The 20,800-nt window shown below is 44.2% G+C and overlaps 1 protein-coding gene across 2 annotated transcripts in view; it reads right to left on the bottom strand.

The window, feature by feature from the left end:
- Nucleotides 1-20,800, bottom strand: part of FH (fumarate hydratase) — a 60,706-nt gene that overhangs the window by 16,383 nt on the left and 23,523 nt on the right. Inside the window, exons 4-6 of one of the 2 annotated variants that reach the window (XM_082252066.1) lie at nucleotides 19,170-19,346; nucleotides 7,833-8,015; nucleotides 3,144-3,309 (exon numbers count right to left, since the gene is read on the bottom strand). In XM_082252066.1, coding sequence (XP_082108192.1) covers nucleotides 3,144-3,309; nucleotides 7,833-8,015; nucleotides 19,170-19,346 — 526 coding nt within the window. The remainder of the gene's footprint in view (nucleotides 1-3,143; nucleotides 3,310-7,832; nucleotides 8,016-19,169; nucleotides 19,347-20,800) is intronic. The other variant, XM_082252067.1, reaches the window with a different exon arrangement.

Here is a 20,800-nt window from a genome sequence, read left to right as displayed (position 1 = left end):
AGGTACACCCTGATTGCACGAATCACATCCAAAGAATGTAAGGCAATCTCTTTAGGATGCCTAAGCTTAGTACACAAGGAAGATAACACAATGCATTTGTTTAAATAGAAACCAGAGACGACTTTAGGAAGGAACGACTGGCAGGGCCGAAGCAACACTATCTCTGTGAACCACCAAGTAAGATGAACGATAAGACAAGCTGCCAGCTCCGCCACCCTACGTGCAGAAGAAAAAGCCACCAAGAACGCTACCTTCTGTGACAATGTAAGCAGAGGAATCTTGCAAATATTTTCCAAAAGCAGATAATGAAGAACCGACAACACCAAGTTGAGATCCCACGAGGTCAATGGAGACCGCACTGGGGGAGCCAAGTGGGGAACCCCCTGAACAAAGGTGCGAACCACAGAAAACGTAGCCAAAGGACGATGAAAGCAAACTGCCAAGGCCGAACCTGGCCCCTCTGTGGTACCCCAGGCCACAAACTGCTGCACACCTCATTGGAGGAAAACCAAACTCCGAGTCACCGAAAAGGAGCAGGGGTGAACCCCAAGAGATTCACATCTGCAAATTACGCTCCTCAAACCTAGAAGTAGCTTTACTAGCTTACAGCAGTGTGGGAATCATCGATTCAGACAACCCTCTAGCCTTCAGTACCTGGCTTCCGACAGCCAAGCCGTTAAAGCCAGCGACTGTAAATCAAGATGGAAGATTGGCCCTTGAGCCAACAGATCTCCTCTAAGAGGAAGTCTCCAAGGAGCATAGGCAACCAACCGTATCAGATCTGCATTCCAAGACCAGCGAGGCCAGTCTGAAACCACTAGGATGGTCGTAATCCCTTCTGCCTTGAGCCTACGCAGGAGTCTTGGCAGAATATCAGACGATACTGGTCCCAAAGGAGCCACCAGTGCATCTGTGGCATCCGCCAGGGGATCCCGAGACCGTGCCACAAGCCCATGCAGACCCAGGAAAGTCGCTTAATGCTAAGCTCACCCTGAGAAACAGCAATCAGAGGAAGCGCAGATGACTGACATATCGGAATGAGAAGGGAAGCATCCTTACTAATCGATAGAGACCAGAAGATTCCCCTGTTGAAGGGATGCCACTACCGTAGGAATGGACTCCATTCGAAACATCTGTACCCACACAAAGCGGTTCAGAGCTTGAGGTCCAAGATTGGACGTACCTTGCTTTCCTTCCTGGGACCTGCAAACATGAATTAAATGTTTAGATTATGAGACGAACAATATCCGCTTGTAGTAGCAAGTCTTGCACCACCCTGAAGAGACCTCGCAGGCGGTCTGGGGATAAACTTAGGTTGGAAGGAAAGAACCTCTCTGAAGACCGAAAACTGAATCTTGTAGCTGGACCGAATCAGCTCGTGGACCCACTTGTCTTGAATCAGGGAGGTCCACGGGTCCGGAAAGAAGCAAAGACGTCCTCCCCACCCCAGATACAGGTGAGAGCGTTCAGGCAGAAGGGGTGTTGTCTGCAGGTCTGGAAGGACCTGCTCTCAGCCTACCAGACCAGGTCCCCATGGAACCTCCGGAGGAGGTCTTTCCAGGGAGAAAAAAAAAAAATCAGTGTTAAAAGGAAAAAATGCCAGGACCAGAGATCCCAGCAAGAAACTAGGTCCTTACTCCCGACTAGGCAGAAAAAAAACGTAAGAGCTAGAACAGGAAGTGTGAGTATATCCCCTGGGACTGCCCAATGGGCGTAATCAAACTCTTAACTCTTTTCCGCCTAGTGTCCTACTCCTAGGAAGAGCAGCATAATCCAAGGGTCAAAGAAGATATGGAGCTGTGTCTGTCAATAAACGAAAAAGAGAAAAAGATTTTTAAATTTTATTTGGATACAGCAATGCATGACCACACACTTGCCGGGTAAAGTAGCGCAGTGCCAAATAGCGCAAAATGGCCTGGTCATGAAGAGGGTCAAATCTTCTGGAGCTTGAGGCCTCATGTACACTGCTACTGAAAAACGGACGTTTAGGAGCAGTTGAGCATTTTTTTCAGCAGCCCCTAAACTCTCCTCAATGTTATCATATCTGCCCATGTACACTGAGGTTTTTATAGTCGTTTAGAGGCAGTTGCGCTTAGAGGCATTATCTTGAAAGCAAAAAAAAATGCATTCAGGACAGATGTTTATAGGCATTTGAAATGCCAAATACTTCTAACAGCTTGCAAACGTGTCTAAACGCGATAGAAATATTTACAGGCGTCTGTAATAGGAAAACATTGCTGACCATTTGCAATGGGGAATAACAGGAGAGAGAGAGAGCATGAGAGAGAGAGAGAGTTGTAGGCATTTGGGATCAGTAAAAACTTTTATCTGCACAAACTTTTCTAGACGAGAACGCTGATGAACGCTGGTAAACATGGAATGCAAAAGTGGTCAAATGGACGTTTAAGTTTGTTCACTAGCTGTCAAGTTACAGAGCCCAAAAGAGGTTTTCAAATGTCCACCGTACATGAGGCCTAAGTGGATATAATAATTATTTAATGAAATCAGTTCTCCTAGGCACCAAGCCACCAACACAAAATATTTAAATCCTTTTTTGCTACATGTTTTTCAAGCATTCAATGCTTGGATATCAAATATGTTCAACTAGTAACACATTAAGTCACCTTTTAGATCCCTGTAGTGTCCAAAGTACATTCACAAGGCAATCATCAAAAGTTTCCCACTGTTTAATGCCCTTGGACAAAACCAACTAAACCCATGACTCAAATTCATGCCTCGTACTGTTGGAGGAAGCAATCCTGATCTAAATCTGCTTTGCAATGATAGAGACGTAAACTGGACTTCAGAATACAACTGATTCCATTTAACATAACCAGAAGCTATTTATACATACATTTCATATGTTGTGGATGAACAAATGGGTTTCCTATAATCTAAAAAAAATATCTAACATACTGTATCTTAGGACATGGCCCCATTGAAATTGATATAGGAGGTAACTGTGCAGCCAACGGTAACACTAAAGGATGCAAAAAAAGCTATAGCTCGGAAAAGGACGCAGTTTAAATTGCAGGTATGCATGTATGTGAGGTCTGAATGAGACTTAGGAAGGAAAAACACAACAGAATAAGTCACTTTGTAGAAAAAATGCTCTTTTCTGGACCACATCTACTGCATCTTACCTGTAAGTTGAGACACTTTGGCAGCAACCTTCTCTGCAAATCCAATTCTAGTGTTTAAGCCAGTTCCAACTGCCGTGCCACCAGCAGCTAATTCGTAAACTCTTGGTAATGAACTTTCAATTCTAATAATGCCATACTTTATCTGCTGTACATAAGCACTAAACTCCTGGAAAACAAAAAGTGGAAACATATTCTGTTTAGAAGTACATCTAATACAGTGTGGAAAGTAATTGGCTGCCAGAGCTGTTAGCAGGGGCGTAACTACAGGGGTTGCAGGGGGTGCAATTGCAACCGGGCCCCATGCTCCAGGGGGCCTTCTCGGCTCCCCTGTACACCTGGATAGGAGGGGCAGTGAGGGCAGCATGTAGAGAAATCGCTGTCCTCCTTTTTCCTCCTGTAGCTGCAGGAGGAAAATAGAGGAGATTGGTTCTTCTGTATGCTGCCCCCAACACTCCTCCCATCCAGTTCACTTGTGTTCTGCTGTCTTTGCAGGACTTGTGAAAGGGTCCCGCTGCGGGACCGTAATAAAGGGCCCCACAATGAAAGTAAAGGGTCCAAAGATCAGTGGGAAGAGCCCCAGGCTTGAAGGGAAGGGCCCTGGGTAGGGGTCCGGGGGGGCCCTTCATGGTTTCTTGCACCGGGGCCCTGAAGGTTCTAGTTACGTCTCTGGCTGTTAGGAATGGAAAATTCTCTAATCATAGAAACCACAGAGATTTAAAACAAAGTGGAGCAGTGTAGAATGGGTTCTTAACCACTTTACTACCAGTCACGTAACCTCTACGTGATCAGACTTTGCGGGGTTATACCGGGATGATGCCTCTAGCTAGAGGCATCATCCCGGTACCGTTGTTTGAAGCCGACGGTCGGCTTTCCGTCGGTAACGATCGATGCGGCTCGGGAGCCGCTCGATCGTTACCCGGGGGGGCGGGAGGGGACGTCCCCCCCCTCCCGCCGCCTTCCGCGGCTTTGCTCGGGGCTACCGTCCCACCGGGAGCCCCGAGCACCCAGCCGGCACGTCCGCCGGCTGGATGGAGTCCCGATGAATGCCGGAAACGGCATCGATCGGGTCTCCGATGACGTAACCCGGAGGCGGCGTCCATGACGTCACGTCCGGGTTACTGTGCTGCAAAAGGCGGCAGATTTGAAAAACGGCTGTATGCAAAAATGCCGTTTTCGGCGTTTTGCATACAGGGAAGTGTAGTGGAGGGGTCCAGGGTCTTTTAGACCCTCGATCCCTCCATAAAGAGTACCTGTCACGACATATTGCTGTCACCAGGGATGTTTACATTGCTTGTGACAGCAATAAAAGTGATCAGATTTTTTTTTTTTTAAAAACCTGTAATAAAGTTTAAAAAAAAAGAAAAAATAAATAGGAAAAAAAAAAAAAAAAAAAATTTAGCCGTCCCCGTCACCGTTAGCTCGCGCACAAAAAAAAACGTATACGCAAGTCGAGCCGCAAATGAAATCGCTGTTCAAACCACACATGTGAGGTATCGCCGCGATCGCCAGAGCGTGGGCAATAATTAAAAAAAAAGAGCTACACTCTAACTCTAAACTGGTAACCGTTAAATAAATTTAAAGCGTCGCAGATTGAGATCTCTATTGACCGTAGTTTGTCGCCATCCCACGGGGGGGCGCAATTTTAAACCGTAACATGTTTGGTATCTATTTACTCGGCGTGACATCATCTTTCACAATATACAAAAAAAATGGGCTAACTTTACTGTTTAGTATTTTTTAAATGCAGTGAAATGTGATTTTTCAAATTTTTTCCAAAAAAATGGCGTTTTAAAGACCGCTGCGCAAATACCGCGTGACAAAAAATTTTGCAATGACCGACATTTTATTCTCCAGAGTCTTTGCTAAAAAAATATATATAATGTTTGGGGGTTCTAAGTAGTTTTCTAGGAAAAAATACTGGTTTTAACTTGTGAACAAAAAGTGTCCGAAATAGGGCTGGGGCTAAAGTGGTTAAAGTGTAACTCCACGTTCTTGGGGGGAAAAAATAGCAAATAAAGAAAAACAAATATAGCGTATACAATTGCGACATAAGTCATATTGTTATTGAATATTAAAAATTACATTTTACTTTTTAATCTGCAGCCACTATAATTTTTTGAAAATGCAATGCAATATGGCTACCTGGAGGTGCTATGTACACAGAATGTATACTGACCACACCCCAGAAACATCATTTCCAGCTTGTGTGATTGACTCACCAATTTTCCTAGAAGTCTGCTAAGATAGAAGTCAGATTTCAGGCATCCCCTGCAACAAAACTGTCATTTTTGGTGAGATACTCCCAATAGGAATGTGGTTCCAGCAGATTTCCTCATTAGTGCTCTGCAGCTGCACAGCTGACTGATGATAAAACCACTCCCATTAGACCCACTCAGCACAGAGGAACAAACAGTGGTTTCTTCAGAATAACAAAAAGGTAGGAATCTGCAGCAAAGGATGTTATATTCTTTGCAAGGTACATAGATAATCCAGAGGGGAATTTTTTTTTTTTTTTTTTCCAACAAAAGTGGAGTTGTGCTTTAGGTACTCTAAAAGCCTCATGAATAAAGGGCTGGGCTGAAAGGCCAAGTTCACATATATGCGAATTGGATGCGTTTTACACCACATCCAGTTCACATGACATATGAATGTGACTGGTTCACACATGTCCAATGCCACGTTATAGGTTTTTTTTTTTTTTTTTTATGTGAAAATCAATGGTTCCCTATGGGAGCCCAACGCCGAAAAAATAGCTTTTTTTTTTGCCCCCCTCAAGATCCTCAGAGCGCAAGTCGCACCACAAGTCAGGATCATCCTAATCCGACTTGTGATGTAACTTCCATTCAAATCAATAGGCTCCCATAGGGAACCATTGATTTTCACATTAAAAAAAAAAAAAAAAACGTATAACGTGGCTTAACGCTGTATAAGCAATGTTAAGCAGTCTTTAGCAGCGTCCTCAGAATGCACTGGCCCTGGGGTTTTTTTGCAGGTTGAAAACGCCTATGCCACTTATAGCTGCAAAACATCTGTGTGTGCATGAGGCTCCAAGATAACATGGAGGGGCGTTTTTAAGCTGCAAAAAAAAAAAAAAAAACACGTCTAACGCTACTAAATGCAGCTGCAAAAACGCCCTGTATATGCATGAGGTCTAATTACAAAACATGCTGTACTGGGTATTGTTGCCAGAAATGCAGTGAACTTGTTTTTCCCATGAGCCGAACTAAAAGCACAAGAAATCTTCTCAAACATCTGTAAACTACAATACTAATCTCCTTACTCTCTGTGTCATGGACTTAAACAAAGGAAGACATGTTAGGGCTGGATGTCAGTTATGGCACTCTCCACAGATAACGTGAAGGAGTGAGCATAGCCATTTAACATTTATTGGTGTATTTTAACAAATTCCCCACCCCCACCCCAAAACAGGAAGATTATATTCCCTTAGTGGGTATACCAGCTAAATGATTTAGTTGACCATTTAGTTTGGTATCCACATAGACATTTTATTTAGGGTTATGTAATTTAGCCATCTCCCACTAGGGGGAGTAAAGTCGTAGGATTACTTCCAATAACATACCTATCACGGTTATGACATAGCCTATTAGGTTCACCCTACATGGTTTATGAAGTTTTTTTAGCCCTTTTAGTATAAGACGATCTATGTCATTTTAAGATTTGTAATGTTATTACATGTAATTATGAGCGTGACTATATTTCGTAGTGTCCAGCATGGGCAGATGGACATGTTTGCTATTCAGAGGCATTTTTTCCAAATTTTGTCCCCATCCTCCATTTTGGAGAAGCCCAACCAATAGGATCCTTTCCACCACCATGAATGTAAACCAGAAGAGGCATTTTGTCACTTCCTGAAGACACCTACAAAGCAAAAACATACATCGGAGCGGGGGACTCGTCACTTCCAGGTCCCATGTGACTATCCACCAGGCCCAGTATTGAGAGCGAGGCGAGAATCGCATGCCAGAGTCAGACTGACAGGCCCATCTGCACATACTGTATACACCTAGTACCGGGAACAGGCACTAATACATGTGAGTGCACACTTTTTATGTACTTATTTTTTAGGTATTAATAAACTTACTACACCATGAAGTACTTCTTTATGTCTCCTGTGGAGTATTCCTACATCCTAGCCTTGTTGAGGGATCTAAAAGTGGAGTGGTGTTATCTAAGTATCAATCTGGGTTTCCAATAACGCTTTTCCTGACCTTCTGTAAAAAGAAGGGGTCAGAAACTTCTGGTGAGTTGCCATCCATTTATTGAGCACTCGTGGTGAAGAAACCAGCAGACAAGAATATCTAGAAGAATTTACTTTTGGTGTTGGAATGGTCACATTGGACTTTTATTACACATTTATGGTTTTAGTATTTTCAGCCTCTTTGTGACCACACTCCAGGTGGTGTTCAATGGACTTTGTTGTCATTATGGTTCCATTTATGATTTTTGTATTGTGAGCGCCTTTTCTTTATATAGCCACTCAAAGACCGTAATTGTGTTATGAGCAAGATTACCAGGTTAATATGAAGGAAAAAAAAAAAAAAAAAAAAAGCCTAAAAAAAGGAAACGAAAACGAATGCAGCCAATAACCATATCTAAGGATTGATAAGCTGAAATTTTTTTTTTACAGTTTTGGGTTAGATACATTTGAAATATTTGTGATTACTGTACCTGTCCCAGAGTAAGTGGCACTGCATCTTGTGTGTGTGTACGGCCAATTTTAATAATTTTTGCAAATTCCTTTGATTTCGCTTCCAAAGCATCGTGGAGTTTTCTCAATCCTGGTAAAAGGATGTCATGGACTTCTTTTGCAGCAGCAATATGCATTGCTGTAGGAAAGGTGTCATTTGAACTCTAGCAAGGAGAGAAAGAATGCAGTGGTGGCAATTATTTACTTGACTAAGTGAAAATGGTTTGCAATAGAACATAAAGACAACAACTATACAATATTAGAGAATATTCTGATAGGCACCATGTCAGAATGAAATGCTGTACAAGGTTATTTGTGGTCCTAACTGTATTTTATCAGATGCGTTATTTGTCAATGCTCTGCAATATCAACAGCACAATCTGTATAACATCACTAAGATGATCCTTGCTTGCTTCTGTATTGTAGATTAGTACAGTTGTTCAAAAATGTATAAACCGGTGCCTGACTATAACAAACATGAGCCCACAACTCAACAGCTTCTTAGGTTTTGCATAACTTGGGTAAGTGTTAGAACCTCTGCCTGTCACACACAGCAAAAACTGGTTTTAGCTTGAGTTGGGCTATAATCTACCGAGGATCACACACACACAGAATTTGAGTAACTGAAGCATGTAACAATGCCACTAGTAAAAAAGAGTAATACTCATATATATATATATATATATATATATTTTTTTTTTTTTTTCCTCTTTTTTTTAAATTTACATGAGAAAGATTAACTTAAAGTGGAACTTAAAGCGGAGTTCCACCCAAAAGTGGAACTTCCGCTCTTTTGCTTCCTCCCCCCTGAAAGGTGCCAAATGTGTTTTTGACAGGTACCCTTCCGCACTTCCGGGATATGACGCTGCGGCGCCGTCCCTCGGATGTTTGGCCCCCTCCTCCTTCCCCTGTCACCGAGGCAATAGGACTGCGCAGCGCACTTCGCGCATGCACAGTAGGGACCCGCCCGTAAAGCTGCAAGGCTTCACTGCCGGGTTCCCTTACCGGCAATGGCGGCGACAGCACCCGATAGCCGATGGAAACATCAGCTGCGGTGCCGACATCGCTGGACTCCAGGACAGGTAAGTGTCCTAATATTAAAAAGTCAGCAGCTACAGTAATTTTTGGAGGGGGTGGAGGGGGAGGCGGAACTCCGCTTTAAGTCCATAAATACTTACCTCTGTTCCAACATTTCCATTTCTGCAAGCTCCCTCGCAGATGGCAACATCAGTACAAACAAATGGCATCTGTCCCAACCTATAACTGGCCTTAATAGCAAGCAGCACATCAAAGTGAGACACACGTCAATCAAAAATAAATTCCCAGCCCAATTTACCAACCAGCCTGTAACAAACTGAATTGTCCTGTCTAACCATTCACGTTAAAACAAGGGTCTAGTTTGCACACATTTGCAAATACATGTGTAAGCTGGTGAGGCCGTGACAAGGCACCCCAGTATTATCTGCAGTCCTAACTTTATAAATTTTGAGAGCCTCCATAGTTGGAGCACATATGTAATAATGGATAGATTGAGGGCAGGCAAGCCGTGAGGGAGCCCACTCCTCCTTAAAAAGGCACAGGGAAGCACTGAACACCCAGCAAATAGCACAATGGCAGCGTAGATGTCCAGTGCGCCTTCGCTCCAAATAGCCAACGGTACAAACAAACTGCAACTGCCCCAACCTATAATTGGCCTTAACAGCAAAGAGCACATAGAGGAGTGACAAATGTCAAATAAAAACAAAGAGAAATTCCCAGCTCAACTTACCAGCCAGTCTGCAACAAACCAACAGTTAACTTTTTGTTAGAGGGCAACATCTCCCTGGCCAAATCTTTGGCCATCTTGACTGGCCAGCATGGGTTGATGTAAAGCAGATGCAGGTGTTCAATCATTCCAGCACCAAGGCACTGTGCTGAGATAGTACAATGAACTGCCCATGCACAGAAGATTTCAAACAGGCAGGCAAGTTTGCTAATTAACCTCTCTCCCAGCCTGACCGCAGTGTGGATGTGGATATGGAGTGGCCTTAGACAAATCTCCCTCGCAGGCCAGGCCCCTCTGATGCATTTTGCCCCACCCACCTGAGCTTAGTCATGGAGGTAAGCTGTCTATGGCCACTGTATATCCACATCCACACTGCGGTCGGGCTAGGAGTGCGGCTTCTTAACAGACAATGCATTTATCACTGGAGGATAAGTGAATACCCATGCCAACACCCCTATCTCTGAGGACCAGAGGGAACAAGCTCATCTCTTAGCTTTGAGCGGCGCTCTAAGTTCCATTACAGGCAGGCAAGTTTGTTTTATTGCAGATGAGACACGCTATGTACCTTCTGCAATAAAGAGTCTGGCTGCTTACATTTTTTTTTACTTATTACCTTTAGTTCCATTTCAACAGTCTTATCAAACTGAGGCAATTAAAAAAATATATCTCTATACTTTATCATTATTTAAGTACACGGGTAAAGCCATTATTTCTCATTACATATGCAATCTCTGCTACTTGCTACCAAACAGGGTGATGGGAAAAAAATAGACAGCAGAAAAACACATCCAATGCTTCTGGTAGAGACTAGGATTAGATTTTAGGTCACAAAAAAAAAAAATAAAAAGACTGTAGTACTTATTTTTTTATTAGCAATATTGTGATTTAGTAATGCTGACATGTGCCCTATTGATTCATATGCGGTATGACATTTAGAAACTAAGGGTAGCTCCTATGAAAAATGAGAAAGTAAAGGCCCGTACACACGTACCGATCGTCGGCATACAAACGTCGGTGGACGAAGGATCTGCCGATTGTACGCGTGTTAGTATGGTGCCTCCGACAGATGTCTGCGCACAATCCGCGGACAAAAGTCTTTCGTGCAAACATGAAAATATTTGTATGCCGACACCAGAACGGACGATTGTTCGCCTGTCAGTACACAATTCGGCCGACAGACCGCAGATTTGCAAGACTGGGCATGCTCAGAAAATAGAAAACACAGGGAAAGTTAACCATTACATGACATCACTTCTGCAGTCGGCGGACAAAATTCTTGTGCTGTCCTTGTGCTGTCTTTGCACTTTTCAGCAGACACCGACATCCCGGGGAGAAAAGAGGAACATTTGTAAGCCGACCATCGGTACGTGTGTACGGGGCTTTACTATCAAATACTTACCATAATTTTCCTTTCCTGGTGGACTCCATGGCAGCATACATTTGGGTAGCCCCGATCTCAATCCTACCCCCATAGGACCCCACTCCCATGAATTTTCAGGCTGAGCCAGAGGCCGCGTTCTGTAACTAGCCTTTATTAATGACTCTGAAAGGGAACTCCTGCTGCCATGGAATCCATCAGGAAAGGAAAATTATGGTAAGTATTTCATAGTAAATTTTTCGTTTTCCTGACAGACTTCCATGGCAGCATATGTTTGGGAACCAACTAGCTCAAAAAACAAGAGTTGGATGTCAGAAAAGTAGGGTTTCAATCATAGCCAACAAACCCTATGGATAGATATTGACAGCATAAGGAAGTTAGCTACACCCAAAGTGCCAGGACAGCTTTAATGGAAGATATGTCATCCTCCAACTACTCCTGGCGCCCTTTCACAGGGAGCCCATGAAGCCTACACACTCCTGGATGAGTATTGTGACTGCTTCCATAAGAACCAAGCCCTACGCTTTATAAGCCTAATGGACTAGCTGGAATAACTCTTCTCATAGAATGCCAAAGCCACAGATTGCCGCCCAGTATGGATACAAACACTATCCATAGTGGGCGGAAAGCCACAAGGATCCCTCTTGGCACAAGGCCCAGATCCCGGCAATCTCCTGACTGAGAAGAACCAAAACAAAGGCTGCCTTCATGATTGAGCCTTTACTCAAAACTGAACTGAAAGAGATTCCACCTGGAGCAGCAAGCTGTCAAGGGGCCTTACGAGCCCTGATTCTGGCAAAGCTTCCTGCTGAGGATGTAGACCTAGAGAGATTGACATCATGGCTCAATCCTTACTCCAACTGGACTGGAGGGGATTCCATCTGGAGCTGCAAGTTCCCAAAGGATCCTTCCTAGGCTAAAGCTGTGATCTTTGCAAACTTCCTGGCTGAAGAGCTAGCCCTTAGAGTGCCTGTCTTCAAAGCTCAGTCTTTAACGAGGAGGCTGACCTGCAAATAGATCTCATCTGGAGCCAGCAAGAAAACCCAAAGCAATAAGTAAACCCTGCCTAGAGAGACTTGGTTCTCCTTCGAGTCTCAGATGCAACCCTCAAAGTATTGGATGAGTAAGGGATAGTCTACCCAAGGGACATTGGATATGACAAGGACTAACAAGATCTGCCCTCTAATAGAGCTTTAGGATTAGTTGAAGTCCAGAATGCACCTGACCAGCAGACTGAAAGAAAACAAAGCAGTCCAAAATGAACAAGCTCTATTCGAATCCTTTTGAACAGCCCCCAAGGACACACCCAATCATCCTGCTTTAGTATACCCCTGAAGGACACAGCATCTTCCAATGAAAACTCCATGTATACGGCTAAGCTGATGAAGGCCGCATCAACCAAACAGGTCACTCATTATGCTCGAAAACCTCTTCCCCATAAGTGCCTTAATCTGAGATCCTGCAGTGCAGGTAGAAGTTTCCTGGTTGGGGTTCGAACTTGAGCAACCCAGTACTGCAAGGTGCTGACCACTAAGGCCCCTTTCACACAGGCGGACCGTTCAGATCCGCCTGTCAGTTTTTCAGGCAGATCTGAACGGATGCCCCATGCATCTCTATGGGGCAGTGGATGTCAGCGGAGACATGTCCGCTGACATCTGATCCGATCCTGTCCGTCAAATACGAAGGGATGGAAACCCTATTTTCCATCCGTCTGGCGGATCAGATCGGATGAGAACAGACAGGCAGTCAGTTCTCATCCGATTCCCTCACAGAGAACAGCGGGGATCTGACACCTCTGTCTCCGCACACAGCACGGAAACGGAGCTGTCATCCGCCTGCTCAGTGGGGATCGGTGGATCGATCCCCGCTGAGAAAAACGGAGTCTGCCGACGTAGCGGACAGTGTGAAAGGGGCCTAAGACATTCTGCTGCTCTGTCCTTCTGTTCAATTTGCATCCCTCTTGAAGAATGATCTTCTAGCTTAAAAATCATAGGAAAAAGGCAATGCATTCCTTTGGAAGTGCTAATTGCATTGCAAGTACCTCTGCCATTTTAGGCATCCCAGCAGCCTATGAAACGAGGTACAAAAAACCTGCTCAAAGATCTTCCTGCATATTCCTTTTAGGCATTGTTTGAAGAGAGGTAAATTGACTGGTCCTGCAAGGAAAAGCTTGACATTGTCAGAGTAGAGAATCCTTGCAGAGGGAGAGTTGTAACGGACTCCTTTAGGGCCAGTTCACACTATTGCGAGTGCGGCGATCGCATGTAATTCGGAGTGCACTGCTCCTTCATTACATGCGATCGGATGTGCGGATGCAAATTCAGCCATACACTTTGTATGGCTGAAATTCGCACTGCACCCGCACAAGACGCACAGGACCCTTTTTTCCAGCCGCATCAGGATCGGATCGCACAGTGGTTCACACTTGTGCGATCTGATCCTGTGCGAACTGTCAGATCAAACTGGGGGTGTCGTTAACATTTAATTGACACCCCCTGGGTATCGCATATGGCAGTGTGAACTTCCAGATGTGCGTTTGCGATGCAGGAACAGGCTGCGAATTCGCAGCCTTCCCGCATCGCACAAGTGTGAACCGGGACTCAGAGTGTCTTGACTATCTGTGGCAACCTGATGGTCGCTGTCATCTTGCAACTTGGATGCCTGAACAAGGCAGGAAATTCATACAGGGTTTTACCAGCCAAGGCATGAGCAGCAAAGGCCCAGTTTACGGTGTGAATAATACATTTAGATCTGGGGACGCTTAATAGCAAGTGTCCATTAGTCAGCTTTTCATACACTAGCTTTAAGAGACCTGCAAAAGGGTTGCCGATCCATGAACAGAATCAGTAGGGAGACACTGCCCCCTCCAGCTAGAACCTGCATAGAGCAGACAAGGCATAGAGGTATAAGGCTGCACAGGATTTGTTGCAGAAATAAACACATCTCAGTAAGTTTAATGAAGAACTCCAGATTGTTGAGTAGCAATTGTACATGTTATAATATTTCTTTTCTTAAGTCATGCAGTAATTTATTAAATGGCCTTCCCAATACAAACTGCATCTGCTGAAATTTAAGCTGTGCAGAGAGACAAAGTTAGGCTTCTTTCACACGGTCCGCCTCCGCAGGCGGATCCGTGTTGCTCAGCGGGGATCGATCCGCGATCCCCGCTGAGCCGGGCGGATGACAGCTCCGTCTCCGCTTGCAGAGCGGAGAGGGAGGTGTCTCAGCACCCGCTGCCCTCTATGGGGGATCGGAGGAGAGCGGACCGCTTGTCCGCTCTCATCAGATCCGCTCCGCTCCGATTACTGAACGGATGGAAAAATAGGGTTTCCATCCGTCCAGATTTCAGCACAGGATCGGATGCGGATGGCAGCGGGTGTCAGCGGAGGTGACCTCCGCTGACACCCGCTGCCCCATAGAGCTGCATGGAGGATCCGATCCGCCTAAAAAACTGACAGGCGGATCTGATCGGACCGCCCGTGTGAAAGAGCCCTAAGAGTGGATTGTTTGCTAGGTGAGAGAAAGGAATACTACCACAGCAGACTTCTCTCCACAGGTGATTTCATTAGACAGAGCATTCAACACAGAAAGAAAAAAACTTTGCTAAAACAAAAGCCCCGTACACACGTACCGATTGTCGGCCGTAAATATTCGGCCGACGACCGATCGGCCGATTGTAGGCTTGTTAGTATGAAGCTTCCGACAGCGCACTTTCGGCCGAAAAGAATCTGTCGTGCAGGCATTAAAATTTTTGTTGGCCAACACCAGAACGGCCGATTGTTCGCCAGTCAGTACAGAATTCGGCCGACAGACAGCAGATTAGCAAGACTGGGCATGCTCAGAAAAGAAAAAAGACAAGGAACGTTAACCATCACATGACATCACTTCTGCAGTCGGCTGTTGTTGGCCGACAAAATTCGTGTGCAGTCTTTTGCAGTTTTCAACAGACACGACAGCCCTGGACAAAAGACGGCCGATCGTTCGGCCGACGATCGGTACGTGTGTACGGGGCTAAACCGATATCTGTTCAGGACAGAAAGCAACTGCATCAAACTTTGATAAAAACCCAACAATGCACATCACAGCATAGACATCTCCATATGTTTGCATTTTGGTGATTTTTTTTTTTCTTTTCTAACCCAAGTGGAGTTACTCCCTAGCAGCCCGCACAGCGTCTGGTGACTTCTGCTGACCTCAAGCCAAACATGCTCACATATTCTGGACCTCGTCCACAGAGCAATCAATGCATCCGCAGGGCAACATAGATCCCAGAATATCAGAGCACACTGTCATGCTGGGCACACTTTAGAGGTGACCCGCTTTTAGCAGGGCATCTGACCGATCGCAACTGCTTGCCATTCGCAGAGCTTCTGTTCTTACAGGTGTCAATATTCTGCGCATGTGTGCCATTCACCACCTTGCTGTTAGCCGGGCATTTGGTGACTACTGGAGCCATCCTGGAACTTCTGGACACCACAGGAAGCTCCCAATATCCACACGGCTGTCCTGCGTGAGACCCCAGTCACCACATATTCCAAAAGGTAGGAAACTTCATACAAAATGGTCCTTATGAGTGAGGAGGACTAAAAAGGAACGCAGCCTCTGGCTCAGCCTGAAAATTTAGGGGAGTGGGGTCCTTTGGGGTAGGAGCGAGGGCGGGGCTACCGAAATGTATGCTGCCATAGAAGTCTGTCAGGAAAGAGGTTTATGGGGATCAGCATGGCAGACTTGATAAGATTAAAGATGATACAGGGTAACAAGTTAGAATTACACAGGAAGTCTGGCACTAGATTTATTGCGCTCGCTCGTTCGTGGGGACACCTCAAATGTGCGGTGCGATCACCGTCAACATATGCATGTGGGACCTAGATGGGAGTTTAAATTTGTGGTTAAGTACAGGGGCCCTTTAATTTTATAGAATTGTATTTTATTTCTTTACACTGTCCCTTTAATGTTTTTTCAGCAGCTTTATTGCTATCACAAGGTATGAACAACAACCCTGTGATAGCATGGGCTGTGGAAGGTCCTCTTTATGGAGAGATCTGGCGTCTATTAGACTCTATATTTCTCCTCTGGCCTCCAAAGCTTCTGATCAAACTGAGTGAGCTCAGGGGCCCTTAAAGTTTTTTATAATTTTATTTCTTTACACTGTTCCTTTAATGTTTTTTCAATCAACATTATTGCTATCACAAGGGATGAACAACAAACCTTGTGAGAGCATGGGCTATGGAAGGTCCTCTTTATGGAGAGATCTGACGTCTTTTAGACACCATATCTCTCCTCTGGCCTCCAAAGCATCTGATTAAACTGAGATCAGTTTGACCAGATGATGTACAAGCCAGCAATGACTTGTAAACCACAAATTAAAACCAGAAATGACAAAATCCTCATCGCTTCCGGTTTCTTACATCACAGAGGGAAGGCAGGCACTCTTCTCCTCCCCTTAGCACACAATGCAACAGCAATCCTGGTCTCCCGAATTGCTTGGGAGAGCCCAGAGAAGGCGGGAGAGCCCATGTAGAAGTGATCGGGTAGCTGTACAGCCACTTAAAGTGGAGTTCCGGCCTATTTTGCAACTTTAGTGATTCCTGGAGTGCTCACTATGCTGATCAACAATTGGGCATTTTGCATTTTTTTCGGGGGTCCCTTACCTTATTTTCAGGGCATTTTTGATTGTACTTCCTCCTTCTCCCCCCTCTGTGACCACAGCCACCGGACATCACTTCCGCCTTTGCATTGCATCCTGGGAGCTGTTTGTCATCACTCCCAGGAGGCTGGAATCAGGAAGAACCCCCAGAACACTTCCTGGAATCAGGAAGAAGGACACAGCAGATTACACTGCGGCTTCAGATGCCCACGTCTAAGATGGCCGCGCACAGACAGCGTTTTTAAAAGTAATATTTTGACTAAATTCCAATACTGTACACCTTGTAAGTATGAGAATAGCAGTTCTGTAATGATGGATTAGTATTATAGGGGTATTTTTAGTTAAAAAAGGTATTTAAGGCCAGAACTCTACTTTAAATCACTTCTACAGAAAAGCCCATCACTGGCTGAAGATTTTGGTACCAGGATGATGGCTACAGCTGCATTTTAAAAAATATTAGTAAGGCTCCAAAAGGACCTGAACTTTGGAAGCTGTGCCTGAAAGAAGGCCATCAAAGGGCAAAAGACTTGTCACTAGTATTGTCTGTAGGATTAATGCTAATGTGCTTTTCTCCATTACTGGCTTACCAGGTCTCATTCAGCACAGTGTCTGTGTGAAGGCGGCCATGTTGGTAGAGGAGGAGAACTTTGCCTCTTTATGTCAGAGCTACCACCCTGAAGACTGGTGATATGAGTAGCAGTAGAGCAGCAGCAAAAGGTGAATAAATTACACCATCACAGGAGAATTAAAGCAAAAGTAGGGAGACCGTTGCACTGCATGTCCTTTGGTACGAGAACAGTTCCCTCGCCAGCAAGAACAGTGAGCTACACCCCTAAAAACTCAGAGGAGACCCGCAGTCAGAGGCAGCAGCACCTTCTGACACTGCATATACACAGCTTTGATATGTCAGGAGGTGCACTGCTATTATAGCAAATTTTCCCTTTTCAGGTCAACTTTAATACAGAACAAAGTGCAGTGCAAATACAGCGCAAAGATCAGTGAAAAAAAAAAAAAAAAAAACTAATATCAATAATAAGTTGCTAGAATGCAGCTGTTCATAAATTATGGTGACCAAAATTCATAGGTGCAAAAGAAAATAAAATCACAGCGCAAACAATAATGAATCATATACAACATAGATAAGGTTCTACTCAAACTCATAAAGTGCACCGTGCAAATATGTGCAAAAAAAGCAGGAGTGTAAAAACCATGTAAATATATGCAGTAATAAAAGTGCCAGTCCAAATAAAATAGTTCATTAAGATCTCAGTAGATGATAAGATATATGCAGTCTCAAAAGTGTATCCCACGAATGTGCTGGAGTGCCAGGATAAAAGTGCACAAACATGCAATATTTTTCGGTGCTGTGAGCAGGTGCCGGTCCTCCCCCTTTGGGTGTTCACTTACCGGACAATGGTGACCCCTATGCCGTATAGCTATAGAGATCGACAGGGCTTGTGTCCTAGTAAGGAACCGACTGTCAAAGACTCCTCCAAGCTAGATGTATCTCCACAGATGTAAAATACCCCGATACATGTATTGGAGAAAAGGATGCTCACATAGTGTAAATCCGATAAAAGAATCGCAATTCCGGTCTACGTCTTGGCGATACGTCACTTCCGGTGCGGTGGAACGCACGCCGTAACCACGGGGCGTTCTAGCGGCACCAGCCACCAGGAAGGACGAGATTTTTTACCCTATACGCCTTATACACAGCCACGAAATGTGAGTTTGTTTTAACTATTTGCACAAATAAACATAAACATTCTTTTAAAATAAAATATTGCATGTTTGTGCACTTTTATCCTGGCACTCCAGCACTTTCGTGGGATACACTTTTGAGACTGCATATATCTTATCATCTACTGAGATCTTAATGAACTATTTTATTTGGACTGGCACTTTTATTACTGCATATATTTACATGGTTTCTACACTCCTGCTTTTTTTGCACATATTTGCACGGTGCACTTTATGAGTTTGAGTAGAACCTTATCTATGTTGTATATGATTCATTATTGTTTGCGCTGTGATTTATTTTCTTTTAATACAGAACAGGCAACCAACATATAATCGGATACTAGAGCATATTATATGGAAACCTATCCTTTTCTCCCTGTGCATTTCATTTTATTATTGCAGGCCACAGGAGTTAGCAGGGCCAGACCAGCAGCTTATATCAAGATTATGATGGGCAAAACACATACCTAAAATGTAGTATCCTGTGAAAGTGTTTTCATATAGCACCTAGAAGTTAGCAGAGTGTACTGGATTCCCTGTCACATCCTATGATGAGCCTAGTTTTAATTTAATGCTTGTAAGTGCATTTTAATCCTTTGGCGTTTTTTTTGTACCAGAGCCTGCTTCCCTCTTGTTGATGCCCAAGTGCTGCTGTGACACCTGTTTGCCTTATCTGTATCCATTCGATTGCGGACATCTCCTCTGGCTTGAATCTGTTATCCAGCGTGCCCTCCATTTCCTTATCCTGAAAACAGTAACAAGAACACTTTATTGTGTATCTGATATACCTGGCTTTTGTTAACATGATCGTTGGGGTGTACTGGATCTTTGCTTCCCAGTTTTCCACCCATCATCTCAATGGCACGGTTACTGATGACTTCATTGACATTCATGTTGGTCTGTGTTCCAGAGCCCGTCTGCCACACAGCTAGTGGAAAATGATCGTCTAATTTACCACTAGAAACCTTTATTGAAAGAGAAAAAAGAAGCCATCTTGAAGGAGTACATTTTCAGAAAAAGATCTTTCCTAAATTCTCAAAAATATAGGAACTTACAATATGTTACATTGACAATGTAATACGGTTGAAGAAAGGGTTGATGAAAACGTTACATTATGGCAAAAAAATAAAGAATACAGTCCAGTTTTCTTGGGAGACTTCATTTCTACATAGTTACATTAGTTATACTGGTTGAAAAAAAGACACAAGTCCATCTACAGTAGTTCAACCAGTAAATGGAAAAAAAAAAAAAAAAAAAAAAGGTTTTACAATCCTATATACACACACACAAACCTTTACTCACAGTTGATCCAGAGGAAGACAAAAAAAAAACCAAAAAAAAAAAACCACCACCAAAGCAAAATTCAATTTGCTCCAGCAGGGGAAAAAAATCCTTCCTGATTCCCTAAGAGGCATTCAGATATTCCCTGGATCAACTTTACCTATACATATTAATTTCCAATTATATTATGTACATTTAGGAAAGAATCAAGGCCTTTTTTAAGCAATCTGCTGAGCTGGACAAAGGCTTGAGAGAGAGTATATTCCACATTTTCACAGCTCTTAATGTGAAGAAGCCTTTCCATATCTGGAGATTAAATCTCTTTTCCTCCAGACCTAAAGAGCGCACCCTTACGTCCTCTGTGATGACCTTAAAGTGAATAATTCAACACCAAGTTCACTATGGACCGCTTTTGTATTTAGACCTGATGATCACCCCCCCTAATCTCCTCTTTAGTAATAAAATGATCAAATGAACATAGTATTTTGATATTATTAAAGCGGAGTTCCGGGCACAGAAATGATTTTTCAATAAACATACCCCCGGGACAGTCAGGGCTACTACATTCCACAATGGCTAGCCTCTGATCTGTCCCGGTTCGCACTTACCTTTTAGAAGAAATACTTACTTAAAAAATTTCTTCCACAGCGTTTCCATCTCTCTTGTGGGCAGCTGAAGCCGGCGCGGTCCTCTTCGGCGTCTTCTTCCGCGTCTTCTTCTCCCAGAATGCGCCTGCACCGGCCCCTCTCGTCACTTCTGGTGCGGCGCCGCATTCCTAAACAGCTTCTGGGCATGCCCAGAAGCTGTTTAGCAGGGGAATGCGGCGTCGCCCGGAAGTGACGAGCGGGGCCGGTGCCGTCGCATTGATTCCTGGGAGCGATGACGTTCAGCTCCCAGGAATCAGTGCAAGCCAGGAAGTGACGGCGGAGCCGCGGCGCTGAGGGAGGAAGTGAAGACTAGGTGAGTATATTCGATCTTCAATTACAAGGTGAGTTTAAAAAAAAAAAAAAAAACCTAACTATCTAATTCCTTTTCAGGTGAAGGGGAACAAGCGGACGGGCACAAAAAAAAAATATAGATTTTGTGCCCGGAACTCCGCTTTAAGTAAAATCAAATGGCACTAAGGTTGATATTAATG

This window comes from Pelophylax lessonae (genome assembly GCF_965119305.1).
Source record: "Pelophylax lessonae genome assembly, chromosome: 3".
NCBI lineage: Eukaryota > Metazoa > Chordata > Amphibia > Anura > Ranidae > Pelophylax > Pelophylax lessonae.
This window is presented reverse-complemented; position numbering and strand designations above follow the sequence as displayed.